At 44.8% G+C, this 17,347-nt stretch overlaps 1 protein-coding gene across 2 annotated transcripts in view; it reads left to right on the plus strand.

Annotated features, from left to right (window-relative positions):
* Window positions 1–17,347, plus strand: part of ZBTB49 (zinc finger and BTB domain containing 49) — a 30,213-nt gene that overhangs the window by 3,784 nt on the left and 9,082 nt on the right. The window contains exons 2-4 of one of the 2 annotated variants that reach the window (XM_040419105.1): window positions 3,170–3,343; window positions 11,073–12,085; window positions 15,412–15,458. In XM_040419105.1, the coding sequence (XP_040275039.1) occupies window positions 3,192–3,343; window positions 11,073–12,085; window positions 15,412–15,458 (1,212 nt within the window). In that variant the 5' untranslated portion in view covers window positions 3,170–3,191. Of the gene's footprint in view, window positions 1–3,169; window positions 3,344–11,061; window positions 12,086–15,411; window positions 15,459–17,347 lie in introns of those variants that run through there. The other variant, XM_040419106.1, reaches the window with a different exon arrangement.

Genomic DNA, 17,347 nt, shown 5'->3' on the forward strand with positions numbered 1-17,347 from the left:
AGTAAATTTGGGTCGGTCCAGGAATGTGGGCGTCACATGGATCCCCTGGACTGCACACGCTCACTGGCATTATAGAGGGACTCCCTTCCATAATGGGGCATATGGACAGGGGGTGCCGTTCCATCATCACCGGTGCTGTGGTCGCTTCCAGGTCTTATTATGTCCTCCGCTGTACTGAGGGTCATATTAGGCGGGCATGGAATCCCTCAGAGCGAGCACCCAAAGGTACTTACCCGCCTGAGCATAAGCGTGTCTGACAACAGTACCGATCACACAACTACCACACAGATTCAGAATACGGGCCAGCATACCACGCTGTGTGGAGTAGTGCGGCACACTCTGCTACTCCATACAGCAGAACAAAGCCATGCCGATGTACAGCAGCCAAAGGCACCTCTCCGTGGAGTGAATGGGAACCTATGGATATGTTTGAAGTATGCCCGAGAGGCTATCCTGGTGCATATGGACAGCTGACACTGCAAAACACAGTGTAACAACACCCCAGCCCCTGCAGTCTATGCCCTTTGCAATGGCTCTCTGCTTTTTCCAGTTGAGGGGGTCTAATTCAGATAAATGTGGAGTTATGTAACAAATATACATGGCCATATTGAGCACTTCTGTGCCGTCCATGTGTCCTACCCCACCTATATCAGCTGCCGGACTACCGCAGTAATCTGCAGACCTGTAGTTAAAGGGCATCTGTCAGCAGTTTTGTACCTAGGACACTGGCTGACCTATTACGTGTGCGCTTGGCAGCTGAAGACATCTGTGTTGGTCCCATGTTCATATGTGTCCGCATTGCTGAGAAATATGATGTTTGAATATATGCAAATGAGCCTCTAGGAGCAACGGGGGCGTTACCATTACACCTAGAGGCTCTGCTCTCTCTGCAACTGCTGCATCCTCTGCACTTTGATTGACAGGGTCAGGCAGTTAAAATGTCAAAATGCTTGGCCCTGTCAATCAAAGTGCAGTTGCAGAGAGAGCAGAGCCTCTAGGAGTAATGACAACGCCCCCATTGTTCCTAGAGGCTCATTTGCATATATTAAAATATCATTTTTCTCAGTAATGCTGACACATACGAACATGGGACCAACACAGATGCCTTCAGCTGCCAAGTCCACATGTAACAGGTCAGCCAGTGTCCTAGGTACAAAACTGCTGACAGATGCCCTTTAAGGGGTTCTCTAATCAATTATAGAATTCAGGGTAACGGGAATGAGGGTGACAACTTCCACGCTGTGTGCCCCACATTCTTCCCCCAGCTCGGAGGTGAAGCTCTGCTGTCTGGCAGTCTGCCCAATACCTTCCGACCTGCTCTGTGACCTCCTTACTGACTGCTTCCTGCTGTGGACCGGTTTCTGCTCAGTGGGTGATGTCTTTGGTAGACGTCTGTTATTTCCTAGGTGGCCATTAGCTGACACTGCTCATTAGTGACCGGATTATGGTCATTTGCTCTCCCCTTTCATTCTAGCACAGTAGCGCTTATTTCTCTGTACTCGGTGACCACCGGATGCGATTTCTCCCCAGGTCCAGCCTCGTGTAGCAGGTGACTGCTCGGATATATACGTAGGTCTCCATACTGTGTTATTATAGAGGACAGTGGCCCTCTGTGCCTGTGACGTGGCCATTGTAAAGCCTGGCATAGAGCACTATGAAGAACACATACTTTATTCAGAAATTTCCAGGAGTAATAACAGCGGAACGTCACTGTACAGCGCTCTAAGAAGAGATGCTCCAGAATTATTATACAGGGAATATTTAAAGGGGTTGTCCCATTAACGCAATTTATCTTCTGCCCACAAGATAGGGGAGAAGTGTCTGATCGGCAGGGGTATGGCCGCTGGTATCCTATGCTCCCCATTTGATTGGAGTGGGAGGCATGCTGTGACTGCCACTCCGTTCAAACAGGAGGGCATGGGCCCCGTTCTTTTGAATAGTCGGGACCCCACCAGTCATACCCCTGCTGATCAGACACTTATCAAACTGGTGTAAAGTAGAACTGGCTTAGTTGCCCATTTTGGACAGCTCCTTTAGAAAATTAAAGGAAGAATCTGATTGGTTGCTATGGGCAACTAAGCCAGTTCTACTTTACACCGGTTTGATAAATGACCCCCTTTATGGGACCATCCCTTTAATAAACCAGACATGTCAGGAGAGGTAACAGAGCCTGTTTAGAGGAACATGCCAGGGAAATCTGATAGACTGTGTTGGAGAAGACTTTGGTGGAGAGTCTGCGGGGGCGGAGCCTGACACTGAGATTTCAAAATACTATAGAGAGAATCCTTGTGTCATGCTCCGCCCCCGCAGGCCTTGGATCAGTGTTCCTCCAGTTTAGTTTCCGAATTTTGAGCCTAGGAAGTTTCTTAAAGGGGCATGGAAAATTGTTAATTTTAGTTTAACAGCTCATACAATTTTCTAAAATATTTTCGGTAGCAATTCCCCATGGTTTTCAAGATCTCTGCTTGCTGTCATTCACGGGGAACCTTTGTTCATCCCCATCGGTCCTGGTCATGTGATGGTGCAGGACTGGTTACTTTGCAGTCATCAGAGGTGCTGTGTGTAACGAGTCCTTCACATGACCCGGACAGATTTGTATCCCCTGGGAATAAATGAGGAAGGATCCCATTGACTGACAGCAAGCAGAGGTCTGGGAAGAATTGTATAACGTTTCATAACTTACCTATGCTCGCCGATATTGAGTGGATCAGCCAGCGGTTTTGGGCTCTGTTCACACTTGATTTTACACTTGTGTCAAGTGTTTTAGGTGGAACCCTTCAGCGTATAAAAGGTACACCGTTACATACCGGCCCAGCATAGTCTTAACGGACATTCTTTTGGCATACACTGGGTGCATGGGGCCTAAGGACATGTTCGGCTTGTGTGCCGGGAATTTTCCTGGTGCACATGCCAAAATGTTGGGGGAGGGGTGTTCAGTGGACACCTATTTCATGTACATGGCTGGCGTGACACTACTAGCCTCCTATAGGGTCAGGTAGGTCCCCTAGACTCCGCATAGGGTTTTGGATCAATGGCTTCTGCCGGTGACTGATGTCATGTCTGAACTCATGATGTAAAACTGTTGACGTCACTTTCTGGAGGTAAGGGTCACACTAGCGATGGCGTCCATTTCTTATGTTGTGGCGTTAACGCCTTTTCTATATTCCAGGGTATTGAAATGCTGATAAAGAATGGACCCGAAGGCAAGTCACAGCTGTCACCTTCTACAGCAGCTTCACGAGCAACGTATCCAAGGGCTGCTGTGTGACTGCATGCTGGTGGTGAAAGGCGTCTGCTTCAAAGCCCATAAGAACGTGCTTGCTGCTTTCAGCCAGTACTTTCGGTAAGATATAAGCCTTGCAGGGCTTTTTGCTGCAGTCAGTTGGAGTTCCCAGGAATGGAAATGGCTTCTCCTCTTGGGCAGTAGAGTCCCTATACAATAAGATTTATCACAGAGTTTTCCACTGGAGGGACCCCCAGTAGCCAACTGTAATCTGTTAATGAAAACTGGTGGCGAGTGTTTAAGTTCCCTGCAGCGCCACCACAGGAAAATAAAGCATGAGGCCCCATTCACACGAGCGAGTATTCCGCGCGGGTGCAATGCGTGATGCAAACGCATTGCGTCCGCGCGGAATCCGGACTTGTTCATTTCAATGGGGCTGTGTACATGTGCGTTGGTTTTCGCGCATCACTTGTGCGTTGCGTGAAAATCGCAGCATGTTCTATATTCTGCGTTTTTGTTTTCTTTTTGCAGATGCAAGTGCAGATGCGATGCGTTTTTCACGAATGGTTGCTAAGAGATGCTGTTTGTATACATTCAGTTTTTTTTATCACACGCGTGCAAAACTGCATTGCACCCGCGTGATAAAAACTTAACGCAATCGCAGGCAAAACTGAATGACTTTGCCTGTGAAATCGCGCATTTTTCACTGAACGCATTCGCAACGCATCTGGACCTAATCCGGACACGCTCTTCTGCAAGGGGCCTTACACGGTGTCCAATTATATCAATGGGTTCTCTGTGCAGTGCTGGACAGGACAGAGCTTCCAGAGCAAGTCTCTCTCCTACTCTCATGTCCTGAGAATTTGCTAATAGGGTATATGAAACTGGAAAGCCCCTTTAACCACCTCAGCCCCCAGTGCTTAAACACCCTGAAAGACCAGGCCACTTTTTACACTTCTGACCTACACTACTTTCACCGTTTATTGCTCGGTCATGCAACTTACCACCCAAATGAATTTTACCTCCTTTTCTTCTCACTAATAGAGCTTTCATTTGGTGGTATTTCATTGCTGCTGACATTTTTACTTTTTTTGTTATTAATCAAAATTTAACGATTTTTTTTGCAAAAAAATGACATTTTTCACTTTCAGTTGTAAAATTTTGCAAAAAAAAACGACATCCATATAGAAATTTTGCTCTAAATTTATAGTTCTACATGTCTTTGATAAAAAAAAAAATGTTTGGGTAGAAAAAAAATGGTTTGGGTAAAAGTTATAGCGTTTACAAACTATGGTACAAAAATGTGAATTTCCGCTTTTTGCAGCAGCTCTGACTTTCTGAGCACCTGTCATGTTTCCTGAGGTTCTACAATGCCCAGACAGTACAAACACCCCACAAATGACCCCATTTCTGAAAGTACACACCCTAAGGTATTCGCTGATGGGCATAGTGAGTTCATAGAACTTTTTATTTTTTGTCACAAGTTAGCGGAAAATGATGATTTTTTTTTTTTTTTTTTTTTTTTCTTACAAAGTCTCATATTCCACTAACTTGTGACAAAAAATAAAAAGTTCTATGAACTCACTATGCCCATCAGCGAATACCTTGGGGTCTCTTCTTTCCAAAATGGGGTCACTTGTGGGGTAGTTATACTGCCCTGGCATTCTAGGGGCCCAAATGTGTGGTAAGGAGTTTGAAATCAAATTCAGTAAAAAATGACCTGTGAAATCCGAAAGGTGCTCTTTGGAATATGGGCCCCTTTGCCCACCTAGGCTGCAAAAAAGTGTCACACATCTGGTATCCCCGTACTCAGGAGAAGTTGAGGAATGTGTTTTGGGGTGTCTTTTTACATATACCCATGCTGGGTGAGATAAATATCTTGGTCAAATGACAACTTTGTATAAAAAAATGGGAAAAGTTGTCTTTTGCCAAGATATTTCTCTCACCCAGCATGGGTATATATAAAATGACACCCCAAAACACATTCCCCACCTTCTCCTGAGTACGGAGATACCAGATGTGTGACACTTTTTTGCAGCCTAGGTGGGCAAAGGGGCCCATATTCCAAAGAGCACCTTTCGGATTTCACTTGTCATTTTTTACTGAATTTGATTTCAAACTCCTTACCACACATTTGGGCCCCTAGAATGCCAGGGCAGTATAACTACCCCACAAGTGACCCCATTTTGGAAAGAAGACACCCCAAGGTATTCCGTGAGGGGCATGGCGAGTTCCTAGAATTTTTTATTTTTTGTCACAAGTTAGTGGAAAATGATGATTTTTTTTTTTTTTTTTTTTTTCATACAAAGTCTCATATTCCACTAACTTGTGACAAAAAATAAAAACTTCCATGAACTCACTATGCCCATCAGCGAATACCTTGGGGTCTCTTCTTTCCAAAATGGGGTCACTTGTGGGGTAGTTATACTGCCCTGGCATTCTAGGGGCCCAAATGTGTGGTAAGGAGTTTGAAATCAAATTCTGTAAAAATTGACCTGTGAAATCCGAAAGGTGCTCTTTGGCATATGGGCCCCTTTGCCCACCTAGGCTGCAAAAAAGTGTCACACATCTGGTATCTCTGTATTCAGGAGAAGTTGAGGAATGTGTTTTGGGGTGTCTTTTTACATATACCCATGCTGGGTGAGATAAATATCTTGGTCAAATGCCAACTTTGTATAAAAAAATGGGAAAAGTTGTCGTTTGCCAAGATATTTCTCTCACCCAGCATGGGTATATATAAAATGACACCCCAAAACACATTCCCCACCTTCTCCTGAGTACGGAGATACCAGATGTGTGACACTTTTTTGCAGCCTAGGTGGGCAAAGGGGCCCATATTCCAAAGAGCACCTTTCGGATTTCACTTGTCATTTTTTACAGAATTTGATTTCAAACTCCTTACCACACATTTGGGCCCCTAGAATGCCAGGGCAGTATAACTACCCCACAAGTGACCCCATTTTGGAAAGAAGAGACCCCAAGGTATTCGCTGATGGGCATAGTGAGTTCATGGAAGTTTTTATTTTTTGTCACAAGTTAGTGGAATATGAGACTTTGTATAAAAAAAAAAAAAAAAAAAAAAAATCAGCATTTTCCACTAACTTGTGACAAAAAATAAAAAATTCTAGGAACTCGCCATGCCCCTCACGGAATACCTTGGGGTGTCTTCTTTCCAAAATGGGGTCACTTGTGTGGTAGTTATACTGCCCTGGCATTTTCCAGGGGCCCTAATGTGTGTTAGGTAGGTAAATGACCTGTGAAATCCTAAAGGTGCTCTTTGGAATATGGGCCCCTTTGCCCACCTAGGCTGCAAAAAAGTGTCACACATGTGGTATCGCCGTATTCAGGAGAAGTTGGGGAATGTGTTTTGGGGTGTCATTTTACATATACCCTTGCTGGGTGAGAGAAATATCTTGGCAAAAGACAACTTTTCCCATTTTTTTATACAAAGTTGGCATTTGACCAAGATATTTCTCTCACCCAGCATGGGTATATGTAAAATGACACCCCAAAACACATTCCCCAACTTCTCCTGAGTACGGCGATACCACATGTGTGACACTTTTTTGCAGCCTAGATGCGCAAAGGGGCCCACATTCATTTTATGAGGGCATTTTTAGACATTTGGATACCAGACTTCTTCTCACGCTTTGGGGCCCCTAGAATGCCAGGGCAGTATAAATACCCCACATGTGACCCCATTTTGGAAAGAAGACACCCCAAGGTATTCAATGAGGGGCATGGCGAGTTCATAGAAATTTTTTTTTTTTGGCACAAGTTAGCGGAAATTGATATTTTTTATTTTTTTCTCACAAAGTCTCCCGTTCCGCTAACTTGGGACAAAAATTTCAATCTTTCATGGACTCAATATGCCCCTCACGGAATACCTGGGGGTGTCTTCTTTCCGAAATGGGGTCACATGTGGCGTATTTATACTGCCCTGGCATTCTAGGGGCCCTAAAGCGTGAGAAGAAGTCTGGAATATACATGTCTAAAAAATTTTACGCATTTGGATTCCGTGAGGGGTATGGTGAGTTCATGTGAGATTTTATTTTTTGACACAAGTTAGTGGAATATGAGACTTTGTAAGAAAAATAAATAAAAATTCCGCTAACTTGGGCCAAAAAAATGTCTGAATGGAGCCTTACAGAGGGGTGATCAATGACAGGGGGGTGATCAATGACAGGGGGGTGATCAGGGAGTCTATATGGGGTGATCACCACAGTCATTGATCATGCCCCTGTAAGGCTTCATTCAGACGTCCGGATGCGTTTTGCGGATCCGATCCATCTATCAGTGGATCCGTAAAAATCATGCGGACGTCTGAATGGAGCTTTACAGGGGGGTGATCAATGACAGGGGTGTAATCAATGACAGGGGGGTGATCAGGGAGTCTATATGGGGTGATCACCACAGTCATTGATCACGCCCCTGTAAGGCTTCATTCAGACGTCCGGATGCGTTTTGCGGATCCGATCCATCTATCAGTGCATCCGTAAAAATCATGCGGACATCTGAATGGAGCTTTACAGGGGGGTAATCAATGACAGGGGGGTGATCAGGGAGTCTATATGGGGTGATCACCACAGTCATTGATCATGCCCCTGTAAGGCTTCATTCAGACGTCCGGATGCGTTTTGCGGATCCGATCCATCTATCAGTGGATCCGTAAAAATCATGCGGACGTCTGAATGGAGCTTTACAGGGGGGTGATCAATGACAGGGGTGTAATCAATGACAGGGGGGTGATCAGGGAGTCTATATGGGGTGATCACCACAGTCATTGATCACGCCCCTGTAAGGCTTCATTCAGACGTCCGGATGCGTTTTGCGGATCCGATCCATCTATCAGTGGATCCGTAAAAATCATGCGGACGTCTGAATGGAGCTTTACAGGGGGGTGATCAATGACAGGGGTGTAATCAATGACAGGGGGGTGATCAGGGAGTCTATATGGGGTGATCACCACAGTCATTGATCACGCCCCTGTAAGGCTTCATTCAGACGTCCGGATGCGTTTTGCGGATCCGATCCATCTATCAGTGCATCCGTAAAAATCATGCGGACATCTGAATGGAGCTTTACAGGGGGGTAATCAATGACAGGGGGGTGATCAGGGAGTCTATATGGGGTGATCACCACAGTCATTGATCATGCCCCTGTAAGGCTTCATTCAGACGTCCGGATGCGTTTTGCGGATCCGATCCATCTATCAGTGGATCCGTAAAAATCATGCGGACGTCTGAATGGAGCTTTACAGGGGGGTGATCAATGACAGGGGTGTAATCAATGACAGGGGGGTGATCAGGGAGTCTATATGGGGTGATCACCACAGTCATTGATCACGCCCCTGTAAGGCTTCATTCAGACGTCCGGATGCGTTTTGCGGATCCGATCCATCTATCAGTGCATCCGTAAAAATCATGCGGACATCTGAATGGAGCTTTACAGGGGGGTGATCAATGACAGGGGGGTGATCAGGGAGTCTATATGGGGTGATAACCACAGTCATTGATCATGCCCCTGTAAGGCTTCATTCAGACGTCCGGATGCATTTTGCGGATCCGATCCATCTATCAGTGCATCCGTAAAAATCATGCGGACATCTGAATGGAGCTTTACAGGGGGTGATCAATGACAGGGGGGGGTGATCAATGACAGGGGGGTAATCAATGACAGGGGGGTGATCAGGGAGTCTATATGGGGTGATCACCACAGTCATTGATCACGCCCCTGTAAGGCTTCATTCAGACGCCCGTATGCGTTTTGCGGATCCGATCCATCCATCAGTGGATCCGTAAAAATCATGCGGACATCTGAATGGAGCTTTACAGGGGGTTGATCAATGACAGGGGTGTAATCAATGACAGGGGGGTGATCAGGGAGTCTATATGGGGTGATCAGGGGCTAATAAGGGGTTAATAAGTGACGGGGGGGGGTGTAGTGTAGTGTAGTGGTGCTTGGTGGGACTTTACTGAGCTACCTGTGTCCTCTGGTGGTCGATCCAAACAAAGGGGACCACCAGAGGACCAGGTAGCAGGTATATTAGACGCTGTTATCAAAACAGCGTCTAATATACCTGTTAGGGGTTAAAAAAAAACACATCTCCAGCCTGCCAGCGAACGATCGCCGCTGGCAGGCTGGAGATCAACTCTCTTACCTTCCGTTCCTGTGAGCGCGCGCGCCTGTGTGCGCGCGTTCACAGGAAATCTCGCGTCTCGCGAGAGGACGCACCGGCGCGTCCACCCAGAAGAGCAGGGCCGCCGCAAAGACGCAATCCTGCGTACGGCGGTCCTGAGGTGGTTAAAGGCTATGTACACCTTTTGGGGTCAATTTTTTTTATTATTGCATTTGACTTATTTTGAGCTAAAGATTAATTTTTCAATTGGTCTTTATTAAAAATGTTGAACCCTTTTCTCTGTACAGCCTTGAGATTCTCTAATAGCCTGCTGTCTGTTTTCACTCTGTTGCGTCAGGCAGCTCAGCTGACGGCTCCTTATCTCTGTTCTATGACCTCTTACACACTTATTATAGCTCAGTTGTTATCTTACTGATAAGAATGTGGCTTAAATAAGTGTTTATGACCTCTTAGTAATTTAGAGATGAGGGTTATTAGATGACCAGGACACAGTGAAAGTACCAGTCAGACAGTTAGAAAAACAGTTAACCCTTTGTGACAGAACGGCTCAATATTTTTAATAAAGGCCAATTGAAAAAAAGATTTTTAGCCAAAAATGAATAAAATGCAATCATAAAAAAAAAATTGCCTCCAAAAGTGTACATAGCCTTTAAGGAACCATAAAAACCACAAGTGCTTGGTATTGGTTGCAGGAGAAGTTATTAAAGTCTGATGATTGTGAAGTCTTTGAGACCTACATAAAGGGGTTGTCCAGGATTTTACTATTGATGGCTTATCCTCACGATAGACCATCAATATCTGATCGGTGGGTACACCAAGCACTCGCCCTAATCAGCTATTTTGGGGTTGCTCTGGTGCTGGGACTAGACCGCTTCCTCCATTGTGTAGTGGATGGAGCTGGTTACTTCAGTGCTGCTCCCATTGAAGTGAATACCGCAGTTACCAGCTCTGTCCGCTACACAGTGGATGGTGCCGTGTAGTTCAGAGCTACTGCAGAACAGCTGACCAGTGGGGACCCCCCCCACCCCCGAAATTTAGTCGCAGTATTGCTGTTTTTTCCTATCCCCCACCTTCGTACTATTAGCTAGTACTCTCTGGGACGTGCCCGGGAAGCTGAATCGAAGCTAGAAGTGGTAGAAACAAAAATGAATCCTCACATACAGCTTTAAAGGACATCTGTCAGCAGTTTTGTACCTATGACACTGGCTGACCTGTTACATGTGCGCTTGGCAGCTGAAGACATCCGTGTTGGCCCCATGTACATATGTGCCCGCATTGCTGAGAAAAATGAAGGTTTAATATATGCAAATGAGCCTCTAGGAGCAACTGGGGCGTTACCATTACACCTAGAGGCTGTGCTCTCTCTGCAACTGCCGCACCCTCTGCACTTTGACAGGACCAGGTATGATGATGTTTACACTGTCTGGTCCTGTCAAACCGGAGAGAGTGCAGCAGTTGCAGAGAGAGCACAGCCTCTAGGTGTAACGGTAACGCCCCCGTTGCTCCTAGAGGCTCATTTGCATATATTAAAAATTAATTTTCTCAGCAGTGCGGGCACATATGAACGTGGGACCAACACAGATGTCTTCAGCTGCCAAGTGCACATGTAACAGGTCAGCCAGTGTCATAGGTACAAAACTGCTGACAGATGCCCTTTAAGTTATGTCTTTACAGCAGAACTGTAAATTCTCATTCTTAGCCTCTCCTCAGGTCTCTCTTCCAGAATGCTTCCAACCAGAAGAATGACGTCTTTCATCTGGACATCAAGAACATTGGCGGCATAGGTCAGATTTTGGACTTCATGTACACGTCTCACCTGGACCTGAACAATGATAACATACAGGTTATGTTGGACATTGCTCAATGTCTTCAGGTACAAAACGTCTTAAACATGTGTTACAGCTTCTTAAAACTGACCACGAACGTTGATCCGGTCTCTTCCATGCCATGCGGCAGTTCTCTGCCTCTCCAGGCCACTTATACCACATTTAATCATCCCATTTCCAATGACCATCTCAACACGTCGTTGCTAGAGGAGCCCATAGCAGATGAGAGACAACCCCCGGCTGACAAAGGGAACGCACCTCCTAGCGATGCACCCAAGAGCACGCCTGCCTCCTTGAAGCAGTTTGGGCAGCCTTATAAATTACGGGATTTTTACAGTAAACTGTTTTACAAAGAGACGGCAGACAAGGCAGCGGAACAGCTGACGTCCAGTGTCTGTACAGAGCCCAGCACCGAGCCTCAGTCATGGACCCTGAATAACTCAGAATCCATCTTGGCCCCATCCGACTCCCTACCACTCGAACCCTTACCTGCGTTCTCGCAAACCTTTGTTACCTCCCAGGATCCAGAGACGTCTCCGTTACAGTTCCCTCAGGAGATGCGTCTTAAGAAAGCTATTCATTTAAAGAAGTTAAACTTTCTCAGGTCTCAGAAGGCGGCTGAAGAGTCTTCTGAACCCATGGGAGTCTTGCCCAAAGCTGTAGAAGAGACTGCCTTTCCCAGTGTGGAGTTGGAGAGCACGGAGAAAAACTTTTTAGAAAAAGAAGCAGATGGAGAAATGCCCGACACATTGGAACAAAGTATTGAGGTGGAGAGAGCAGAGAGTCCGAACCTGGAAGATCAGAGCGCTCCTGTCATTAAACATTGCTCTTGTGATGTGTGCGGGAAGAGGTTCAAACACCCCAGTAATCTCGAGCTGCACAAACGTTCTCATACAGGTATAGTGAGGTAATGGTTGCTTAGATCGCCCCCTTATTGACACGCCCAAAATAAAACCATGCCGAAAAATGCATTTTTCTGTATTCACGCCACAAGCATCTGAGGGCTCGTGTAGCTCTTTTCTCTGATCTTCTGACCTCATAAACTTTCATTATACGGATAAGAATATGGGTCAGGAGATCCCAAATAAGAGCTACACATGAGCCGTCAGAAGATGGGATTAAAAAAAAACTAAGTGACAGCTTGCAAATAGACTGGATTTTTTTTAAACTCTTGTATCTCTGAAACAGCTGAACATTTTTAATAGAACAATTGAAAAACTGATTTTTAGCCCAAAATGTGTCAAATCTAATCATAAAACAATTCCCGCAGTTGTCCATAGCCTTTAATACCTTAAAATAAAAAAATAAAAATATCCTATACTCCTTTGTTCCTCCTCTGCCATTCTCTGCACTGCTGCTCCGGTCCTCCTCTTGCTGTTTGTATACAAGGCATCAGTGTTGACGTGCAGGTATATGGCACAAGACCGCTGAGGTCAGTGATTGGCTGCAGTGGTCACATGGCGTATACCGTGGACTGGCGCCACAGAGAACGGAGCTGGGAAAGGGAATGAATATAACTTGTTTTTTATTTTAAAGGGGTTTTCCGAGATTTTACCCCCTTCCTGACCAGCGCTGTACATGTAAAGATGTGACTTTAAACATGCTGCCCGCTCACGAGCACCATAGCCGCCAGGTGCCTGCGGTATTGTACAGCGGACACCCGCGCTAATGTCCACGACCAGCGGCAATGCAGGATACGGCCATTTAACCTTTCAGATGCCGTGGTCAAATGTGACCATGGCATCTGGATGCGCTAAAAAACGGAGACTTTGGCTCCCCCCTCCGGAATGACCTGAAGCTGCTGCACATTAGTTCCTATGGAACTCAGTAGGAATACAGTACATGTCTCATACACTTCAATACTAATGCATTGGAGTGTATGAGAGAAGCAATCTAATGGCTGCTTGTTATAGCTCCCTATGGGGACTATAAAAAAGTGTGGGGAAAAAAAAAAGTTTTTAAAAATAGAAAAATAAAAATTCTAATCACCTCCCTTTCCCCAATATGTAAATAAAAATATGTAAAATATCAAAAATTACACATCATGGGCATCGCCGCATGCGAAAATGCCTGTACTATCAAAGTATAAAAATATTTTGTCCAAATGGTGGAATGGAAAAAAAGCCAAAATGGCCGATTCGCCATTTTTGGATCGTTTCTTCTTTCACAGAATTGAATAAAAATTATCAAAAAGTCGTGCACACCCCAAAATGGTATCAATGAAAAGTACAGATCGCCCCGCAAAAATTTAGCCCTCACACAGCTTCATACACATAACTACAAAAAAGTTTCTTTATGGCAACAAAAAGAAAAACATTTTTTTCAAGCTTTAAATATTTTTTTTCCCAGTATGAAAACGCAAGAAAAACTATACTTATGTGCTATCGCCGTAATCGCACCGACCCTGAGAATGGAGGTCACTGGTCAATTTTGCCGTAAAATCAAAACTGTTGCTGAAAGGGTTAATACTGACGACCTATCCTCAGTATAGGTCATCAGTATCTGATTATTGGGGGTCTAACACCCGGAACCCCCGCCAATCTCAGAAAACCCTTTTTAGTTAATGTGGTGCTTGTGCGAGTTTTTTAACTATATCAGACAACCCCTGTAAACATGGCGCCCACTTGCGCGTACAGCAGGCTCCATAGCCAGTGAGTCTCTGCGGTTTCAAACAGCAGAGGTCAGTGGCTAATGTCTGCGACCGGCAATAATGTAATAGCAGTCATTTAACCCTTTAAATGCTGTGGTAAAGCGCAACCACGGCATCTAAATAGCGAAAAACCAGGAAGCGCGCACTTCCAGGTTAAGACTGGCTCCTCCGTGTGGCTATCCGGGAAGCTGGTCCTTTGAGCTAATGCGCTGAGTCTTTCTTGTGACCCAGCATATTAGAACTGCAGTTCCTATGTTGGCCTGCAGCTGGCAGTCCAACATAGGGTAACAGCAAATTCAGCTTATACTTTAGTTCTATAGAACTATAGTGTAAGCTAAATTAAATCTGACTAGTGCATGTTGTAGCCTCTTAGCAGAAAATCAAAAAATTTAAATCACCCCGCTTTCCCTAAAATAAAAAAATACATAAACGATAAAAAACATAAACATAATGGGCATCACCACATCCAAAAATGCCAGTACTATATTTAAAAAAATAAATGATCCCATATGGCGAATGGCCAATTTGCAATTTTCTCATCGCTTCACTTACCCAAAAAATGTAATACAATGTAATCAAAAAGTCACACACACTTCAAAATGGTATCAATAAATGCTACAGATCGTCCCGCAATAAATGAGTCCCAACACAGCTCAGTAGAAATAACTATAAAAAAATTATGGTGGTCAGAATATGGCATTGTGAAAAAAAAAATATTTTTAAGTTTTTATTATTTTTTTCATTAACACACAAAAAAACCTATACATACGTGATATCATTGTAATCATACTGACCCAGAGAATGAAGGGCACAGGTCGCTTTTGCAGCATAGGGAACACTGTAGAGTCAAAACGGTGGCGGAATTTCATATTTTTTGTTTTTTTTGCAATTCCACCCCATTTGAATTTTTTTTTTCCGGTTCCCACTACATTGTATGCCATATTAAATGGTGGCATTAGAAAGTACAACTTGTCCCGCAAAAAAACAAGCCTTAGGCTACACGCACACGACCGTTGTGTGTTTTGCGGTCCGCAAATTGCGGATCGGCAAAACACGGATAGCATCCATGTGCGTTCCGCAATTTGTGGAACGGCACGGACAGCCATTAATATAACTGCCTATTCTTGTCCGCAAAACGGACAAGAATAGGACAGGTTATATTTTTTTGCGGACAGCATACGGAGTGCTGTCTGCATCTTTTGCTGCCCGATTGAAGTGAATGGCTCCGCATCCAAGCCGGCTCGGATGAGGACCAAAACAACGGTCGTGTGCATGTGGCCTTAGGAAAAATTTTTAAAAAGTTATGGCTTCGGGAACACACAAAAACGAAAAAAACCTCCGGGATCGAAGGGGTTAATATTTGAGCATTATAAGGGTTGTCAAGGGCTAGAAAAACATGGCCGCTTTGTCCCTGGGCTTTGTCTGGTATTGCAGCTCAACTCCATAGAAGAAAATGGGGATGACCTGCATTACCGCACACACAAGTTAAAAGCCAAATCCATCTGTCGTCACAAGAAGAGACTTTTTCTTTCCATCGCAGGGAGCATCTCATTATTTACCTGTTTCTTTATAGGCGAGAAGCCATTTAAATGTATCCTTTGTGGGAAGCACTTCTCGCAGGTAAGGCATTCACATGGATTTACCCAATAGTTCAGAACTCTAGGTTTTGACAGTAATATATGTGTATGTATTATATATACAGTATATATCTTCATATATTAATTATAATGATATCTGTAGACGTATGGAGTCACCGGAGGGTTTGATTAGTCGCATACTGTATAGTTAGATGTAGAACTTCCCACTCCTTTAGTAACAAAAACAAAACTAACAAAAAACATATAGGGGGTGATGACATGAAGAGAAGTACCTGTATTTTTCCCTGGGGTGACTGGAGGCTGGAGTGAGTAAAGCTGGGTGTGCACCTTCGGGAGCTGTTGGTGGGACCCTCATTCAGCTGAGAGCTGTTCCTCCACCATTCACATGTACAAGTTCTCAGTAGGGAGAGCTCTGGCGGCGGCTTATATCCCTTGAGAACAAAGGATTGGGCCTATTGAAATTCAGGATGTCCAGTCTTTCTTTCCCTCCACATAATTGGTCAGGGGAGATCCAGCACACCCTCATACACATAGGATAGGTAAAACGGCCCCACCAAAATCAGTGGGTTCATCCAACATTACTCTTGTATCCTCTTACTACAGTCCTGATCAAAAGTTTAAGACCACTTGAAAAATGGCAGAAAATCATATTTTACATTGTTGGATCTTAACAAGGTTCCAAGTAGAGCTTCAACATGCAACAAGAAGAAATGGGAGTGAGACAAAACATTTTTTGAGCATTCAATTTAATGAAAACAACAAATAAACTGAAACAGGCTGTTTTTCAGCTGATCCAAAGTTTAGGACCACATGCCTTTTAAAAGGCCAAATCTGTGCAAAGATGTGGATTCATTGTCATTTTCTGTCAGGTAGTCACACGTTGTGATGGCAAAGGCAAAAAAACTCTCCCTTTTTGAACGTGGTCGGGTTGTTGAACTGCATAAGCAGGGTCTCTCACAGCGCGCCATCGCTGCTGAGGTGGGACGCAGTAAGACAGTCATTTGGAATTTCTTAAATGATCCTGAGGGTTATGTAACCAAAAAGTCAAGTGGAAGACCCAAAAAAATTTCCTCAGCACTGAGCCGGAGGATCCAATTGGCTGTCCGTCAAGATACTGGACGATCCTCGACCCAAATTAAGGCCCTTACTGGTGCTGACTGCAGCCCCATAACCATCAGATGGCATCTGAGACTGAAGGGCTTGAAAAACAAAAAACATCTTCAAAGACCTCGTCTCCTTGAAAGCCACAGAACTGCTCGTTTGGACTTTGCAAGAGAGCACCAAACATGGGACATTCAAAGGTGGAAGAAAGTTTTATTCTCTGATGAGAAAAAATGTAAACTTGATGGTCCTGATGGTTTCCAACGTTACTGGCATGACAAGCAGATCCCACCTGAGATGTTTTCTACGCGCCACAGTGGAGGGGGCGCCATAATGGTCTGGGGTGCTTTTTCCTTCAGTGGAACAATGGAGCTTCAGGAAGTGCAGGGGCGTCAAACGGCCGCTGGCCATGTCCAGATGTTGCAGAGAGCATTCCTCATGACTGAGGGCCCTCGTCTGTGTGGTAACGACTGGGTTTTTCAACAGGACAACGCTACAGTACACAATGCCCGCAGGACAAGGGACTTCTTCCAGGAGAATAACATCACTCTTTTGGCCCATCCTGCGTGTTCCCCTGATCTAAATCCAATTGAGAACCTTTGGGGATGGATGGCAAGGGAAGTTTACAAAAATGGACAACAGTTCCAGGTGAGTGGGAACACTTGGAGAAATGTTCCCACTCACCTCATGGAAACACTTGCATCAAGCATGCCGAAACAAATTTTGGAAGTGATAAACAATAACGGCAGAGCTACTCATTACTGAGTTCATGTTTGGAAGTTGGATTTCTGTTTTGGGGGGGTTTAGTTT

Source organism: Bufo bufo, chromosome 2 (genome assembly GCF_905171765.1).
Source record: "Bufo bufo chromosome 2, aBufBuf1.1, whole genome shotgun sequence".
Lineage (NCBI taxonomy): Eukaryota > Metazoa > Chordata > Amphibia > Anura > Bufonidae > Bufo > Bufo bufo.